General features: G+C 38.6%; 1 protein-coding gene across 2 annotated transcripts in view; it reads left to right on the top strand.

The window, feature by feature from the left end:
- The first annotated feature begins 201 nt into the window (after window positions 1–201).
- The window catches only part of mtnr1bb (melatonin receptor 1Bb), a 47219-nt gene continuing 40399 nt past the window's right edge, over window positions 202–7021 (top strand). For both annotated transcript variants that reach the window (XM_053331376.1, XM_053331375.1), the window contains exon 1: window positions 202–409. In XM_053331376.1, coding sequence (XP_053187351.1) covers window positions 202–409 — 208 coding nt within the window. The remainder of the gene's footprint in view (window positions 410–7021) is intronic.

Below are 7021 nucleotides of genomic sequence, written 5' to 3'. Positions count from 1 at the left end.
GTGATCAACCAGTAATATCAAGTTGCTCATATCATGTCCATAGGATACTGTATGTAGCAGACTTGACGTGCGTTCTTTTGGAACTCGGGGAGGCACCCAGGTGCGCTCCATGTTTCATTCAGGACATACCGGTACCGGTGGTACCTGCGGGACATAAGAGACAGTTGGGACTTGGAAGCAGCATTGGGCTGTGGGCCAGTGATGCCGGACACATTCTCACTCATAAAGAACCGGACAGAGCCACGGCTGGGGCAGCTAGAGCGCACACTGGCCACGGAGGGGAGCGCCCGCCCCGCATGGGTCATAGCAATATTGGCAAGCGTGTTGATCTTCACCACGGTAGTGGATGTGCTGGGGAATCTGCTGGTGATAATCTCGGTACTCAGGAACCGCAAACTGAGGAACGCGGGTAAGATTCGTTCCATGCAATGATGTTGCCTAATTTAATAAAAGGTCTGTAAACCCGGTGATAGTGATCACAACCACTAATAACAACTCATATCTTGACAGAAACATTTGATTTTTGTTTAACTATTGCAGAAATTTAATAACTATGACATTATGAATTACGATAATAACTCATCTATTCCCGTATGGGAAATTATGAATTATGGGTAGATACAATTTAGTTTGCATTAATCCTTCACCTCTTTCTGTAAACTGTTTGTACGCATTTCATACTTTGATGACCCATGCCCAATAGCTGTCATTAGTGACCTCAGTGATAGAAACTATCCCAAAGTAACTTCGAGCAACTTAGTCAATTTAAGCATGAAAATTAGGAATGGAAGTAAAAATTTATTTAAAAAATACAACACACAATTTCAACTGAATGTCTACTTTTGTATTGCGTTTCAACCTACTTCTGGCAGCCTGCACGCAACCTAACTGCATTGACTACATTACTGACAACATTATCCAGACCACCATATGGTGCAGGCTTCATATATTGCTGAAGGGCATCTGGACAGAATATGTACCTCCTGATTGGAACAGTGATGTCTGGTACAGGGAGATAACCTTTACACTTCCAGTTAAAGGATAGTGTGTTGAAGACTTATTTCTGCCAATCATGTATTCATAACTTCATATAATCCTATAGTGACAGCTAGGTTGTTTCTTTGCACTATGCTGCTTTGGTTGTCTTTGTCTTCCCTCATCATTGTTCTCCTCAGCAGTAAATTCAAAGGTAATCTGATTTACACTGGCTGTGTAAGAGCTGATTAATAAGTGCAGTGGATGAAAAGCTGTATAATAGTGTTGATGAACCTTTTCTGATGTGAATGTGTGAAATTACCCAGGAGACCTCATGCAGCTACAGTGAAGCATAATGCCAAATCATAAAGCATGGATGGGTTCTTTCACTGAACTCTTGCTCCAGGTAAAAAAAAAAAAAAAAGAAGTCCTCCTGTGGTTGAAATTCATCTATTTTTTAATGAAAAGCAACTCCATTAAAAAAACTTATTGAACCATGCATTAATCAAATTTCTTATGTTTAGTTTGTTTATTTTCCTCTCTTCATTATAATCTACTGACACTTTTTTAAAACCATAAATTCACAAAACAAATGATCCTATATCTCATTCTAGTGAAAGATCTTTAATATATGCTAAATAAATTGTTTTAACAACAAATGGGAGATCAAAAACTTCAAGATGAATATTTTGTGCAGTGAAGTCTGCCACACTGTGCTGACCCTCTATTTTGTGCTTTATCAGGCAACAGTTCAGGCAGGAAATATACATTTATTTGCATATTCTGTAAATCAGCAACTATTTTTCGGCTAGCAGGATGCAACCAGGAATCTTTCTTCCTTATTAAACGATGGGCAGATACCAAGAGGATTAACAAAAACTGCTACATCCTTTCATTTAAGGACATTATGAAGCTCTCCCTCTGTTGATTCACATGGGAAAAACCTTTTTTTTCAGTCAGTTGGATACACTGATCAATGGAACGCTTTCTTCAGAGAAAGACTCCCACCTCACATTCTACACTCTAACATGGATTTTCTTACGGTTTAGGTAAACTTCAGCTTAGTCATAGCTCTGTGTCACCTTGAATCAAGGTTGTTTTTTAAAATGTATTGCTACTGTTAAAAAGAGGTGGAACTCAAAAAGTTAAGAATGAACAAACACATGTGTAAATTAGAAGCAATATGTTAAGAGTGATTTCATGTGTGTAGTGTAACCTAAAAGCTTCTTGTTAATCATTATCGTATTAAACATTACACACAGTGAGAGACTTCAGTTAGCTACATTCATAGAATTGAATGTAATCAAACAGAATTCTTCTCAGCTCTTGGATGAATAAGACAGAGATTATGGCTCATTCAAAGAGATTGTTTTTTGTAATCAGAGAGCATGTTTAACATCTTTATCGCTTTTAATTTAAATTTAAGACTGTGTAGCACACCTTCAAACTGATACAGTGAATGCAAGCGAGACTCATACAAAAATTCTGGGAGTTTTTGCCACAAGTAAATCTCACAGCTCATGTGATAGTCACCCTTCTATAAGGATCAGCATGTTGGATAAGATTATGCTCTGTACTGTGTTTGTTCATTGGCAATACACCTTTATCTGACTGCAGAAACTGATTCAAGCAGCTCTTGTGCATCAGCAAGGTGCCTGTGGCTTGCATGTTAGAGGAACAGGTCATCATGTTGATTTTCTTTTACTGAATTAGGACCATGACACAACCAAAGTGCTCGACAGTAAATTTAACATTACAGGACAATCTCATGTAACAATGGCCTGCACAGGGACACCTGACATGTCTTCTGTTATATCAACTGTCAGGGTGAGACTACTCTATATAACAGTACAAAAAATGTTGACAGCTTGCCTGTTCAATTTCAGGATATATTTGGATTATGTGTTGTAAATCTATTTTTTTGATTTTCTGTAGTTTCCTCTATAGTTCAGCTGGGTTTCTTTTCGCCATTCACACAGTGCATCCCTTCCTTGATCTTTCTCAACTCAAACAGCCCACTCAGCCGTTCAGAAACAGAGCTGAACCCACAGTCATGAACTGGAAGGATGAATACCATGGACTTAAACAATCTACTCAACAGTTTAGATGGAAAAATACTTGCCTAAACGACAGTTCTTAAAACATTCACAGCAAGAGCAGAGGGAGGCATATGATCACTACAGTGGTCATATGCCATCATATTGCATAAGTCCCTGCTATGTCTCTCTGTGAACAGTGAACACAGTAAACTGACCACTGAGTGCTGGGACTGCAATATTTTGTCAGAATGGTGAGTGATGACTAACGTTGTTTTATTCTCACCCACCCACAATAGTGATATATGCGTACCAGTAGTAAATATTACAGTAGAAACTCATTATTATTGTCGGCCATTTACTGGAGCTAAGCTGCATTAGGATTGCAGAGGAATTGCACATTACCTTTCCACCCCTTTCACTGGTTTTTCCCTTTTCCCTTTTCAAACTCCACAATGTTTAATTTAAAGAGCTTTCTCTCTCATCATGTGCTATTGTACTGTATATAGTGGCAAGCTTGTGCCGCAGAAATTCAGTCAAGAACATGAATGCATTCATGAGCCATTAGAACCGTTTGTCCTCTGAAATGTGTCTTTTATAAGGGAAAGCTTTAACTCATATACGAGCTCTCTAACTTACAGATGTGTACTTGCATGTAAAAACACACACAGCATATTCAGGGATATCCAGTACAGTAAAAGTCATACACATCATATTGTAATGTTTCCTTTATGAATGGTGTATGTGTGAGTATGTGAAAAGTGTCTTGCATAGTTGTGTGGGGTAGAGGTTTTTGTCCCTTGAGATTTGCCTTTGAAGGAGCTTAGGTGTTGCAAGCCTTCAAAGCGAGTTAGACAGGGTCACACATTACAGAGACTCTCTTCAAAGAGACTTTATTTACATCATATCTCTCCCCCCTCCCTCTCATCCGCTCTACAGCTACTTTTCTCTAAAGCTCTCTGCCTTTACAGAAATAATGCCTAAATTAAAGCTGAGAGTAGCAATGATCAGGCCCTCACACCTTCATGCACGTAAGGGCACACTGCAGTCAAAGTTTATTGCAGACATGTAGATGTCTTCATGCCTGGGGTCTTATTGGTCCTTGCATGAATAATTAACACTTTCTGTGTCAACTATATAGCACTAGAGAGCACCAGTAAGAACACAACAGACCAGTAAGAACACACCATGTAAAGTTAATGTAAACCGGATGATGTTTGTATGTGTCACATAAAGCTGATTTTATGACTCAATATTGAAATGATAAATGTGATATGTAAATGTGTTCAGGCCTGGACTCTTGTCAAGCATGATAAAAATGGAGGCAGATTGGAATGTAAAGTAGAGTTACAGCAACTTCCTGTTTCATATTTTGGGCAAAACTGGCACATTATGTCAAAGGCATTTTTGTGTAACCCCAAAAGCTTCACAATGTAGCATAGAAGAGGTTTTTATATGTCACCTAATAAATCTAAAGTATCTTGTGCCAATTCTCTTGGAGGAGTTTATCAAAAATAAAAATTTAGCTTCACTGTGTGAAACAATTGCACCTTAAATTCAAAATCTCTGACTTGTTGTATGGCTCCAAGAGGCTGGAAACATCTGCCTATCAAATTTCATACAGCTATGTCAAATTTAAAGGTGGAGGCCATTATGCCACACCCAAGCCCAAGACCCATATCAGAAATCAAGACATGTCTCTTCAGAAAGTAATTGGGGGGGCTATAGAGTCATCAAGACATGCCTCTTCAGAAAGTAATTGGGGGGCTATAGAGACTCCTTTGCCTTCCGGCTCGGCCCCTAATAATCACCATCATCATGATAACCATCATTTCTATTATCACATAATTATTATTATTATAGTTTCAATGTCTACATCACATGTCAGAGATATGAAAAATGTATAAAGTGTCAGCAGTGCGGGTCAGGGCTAGGGCAGGGAGCCTCTGGTATGGAGAGTGACACACAAAGCTTATTTTCTTAACTCTATCTTTGTGATATTATTTCAAACCAAGTCTTTCAGAAAGTATGTCATTGTGGAGGGATTTTCTTGACTTGGAGTGGTGACAACAGGGGTTTAATAATCAATATAATCACATAGAATGTCCTGTTTGAAGAGTTTATGTGGCTGACATAGACATAGCCCCAACCAGAACCTTCCATGCCCATCAGAAAGACATGTTCACCTCATATTATGATTTATTTTTCAAAATTGAGAACATTAAATTTATAATGAAATGATATGAAAGACTCTATCATGGCCATTTCTAAAGTCAAACTCTATGTAGACAGATATGGCTGACAGTAGCAGCGCTGCACCAGCAATGCTGACTGTGTAGACACTGCACGCATACGAGGTGCAGTAGTTCAGCAACGCACAAACACTGCTCATGTAAAGGGTAGACAGTGGGTCCCAGGAGTAAGGCTTGAAATTACACTCCCTACTCTCACACCCAGTCTCCCTCCTTCTACCTCTTTCCACGGTGCTGAAACACTCAAAACCAGTCTCTTTGTCTGTCTGTCTCCAAGGTGCTGAAACACTCAAATATAGTGTCTTCACTGTCTCCTTTTCATGGTGCTGAAACGCTTAAACCCAGTCTCAGCACTGCCTGTCTCCCTGGTGCAGAAACACTCAAACCCCAGTCTCTTTGTCTGGCTATCTCCAAGGTGCTGAAACACTCAAACTCAGTCTTTCCGTTGGTCACTCTCCATGGTGCTGAAACATTTAAACTCAATCACCTCACTGTCTCTCTTCGTGGTGCCGAAACTCATATGTTGTCGCTTTGTTAGACTCTCTCCATGGTGCTGACACCTATTCATTCAATTTCAGTTTATTTCAGTTTTAACATGAAAAAGCCATTAAAATGTTAATAGAGACAGAGCGTGCACGTGTGTACTGTATGTCTATGGCCTGTCTGGTTTCATTATACTTGTGACGAGCAACCTTTGAAAATTAAAGCACTTCTGGCAACTAGATTTATGCTGGTCCTGACATCTTAAAAGGGTACAAATGGGTTAAGAGTAACTTTACAGTAGATATGTTACAGGTACTGTAAGTGTTTGCCCCCAGTAAATGAATGCAGGTCAATAGATTATCCTCTGAAGTCTGCAAATGTGTGTGTATGTATGACTGAAGTAATGTGATGGAAGTCAGAGAACTTGTGTGTTGAGTTCCTAACAGGCAACTCTAGATTTCTAGTTTATTGGACAGTTCCTAAGTCTACATCTTTACATTTTAGGCATTCAGCTGACACATTAATCCACAATGTCTCCCAGTGAATAAATATGGGGGATTTCTGTGTCTTGCTCAAAGACATTTTGACAGGAAAGGCTGCTGTTTGCAGAGTATTGCAAGGAAGCTCTGCCAACATGAACACCATCTTGCTGCCCTGTCTATACTTAAAGTGTACATTGACTGTCAATTTGAGCAATTAGCTATTAAAGTCAAAGACCCACAGTGATTTACAAAAATGATGATTACATATTTCTGCTACATGCTCATGAGTGATTTGTTTATGAAATGCATGCATGATATAGAAGCATAGCTGAGATATGTCACACCATTATATCATATTCCTAATATTTCAGTGAATATTGCACTGTTTAAAAATGTGATATTACGATCCACTGAAAAACTTCCTCCCAATTCACTTCTACCTAAAGTACAACATAATATAATTGTCTTGCAATTGTTCGATTTTTTATCAGATGAAACATGTGTCTAAGTAACATTAATGTTAGAAATGAGTTATTTCACTTAATTAGACAGATATCTAACGATTTTGAATAAGCATTTTCAAATGTATTCTTCTAAATGAAATGGGAATCATTAGTTATCTACCATTGTGGGTAATGATGTCAGTAAACATAGCATCTCTTCCAGTACAATGTTTATTTACTCCTCTTTGAGCTCTTTCCAGGATCATATTCAGATTTTAGTCTTGGTGAGTCTTAGACTGCTACAAATTACAAGGAGCAAACCAAAAAAAACTTCTAAACGTATGAGGTGC

This window comes from Scomber japonicus, chromosome 13 (genome assembly GCF_027409825.1).
Source record: "Scomber japonicus isolate fScoJap1 chromosome 13, fScoJap1.pri, whole genome shotgun sequence".
Lineage (NCBI taxonomy): Eukaryota > Metazoa > Chordata > Actinopteri > Scombriformes > Scombridae > Scomber > Scomber japonicus.
This window is presented reverse-complemented; position numbering and strand designations above follow the sequence as displayed.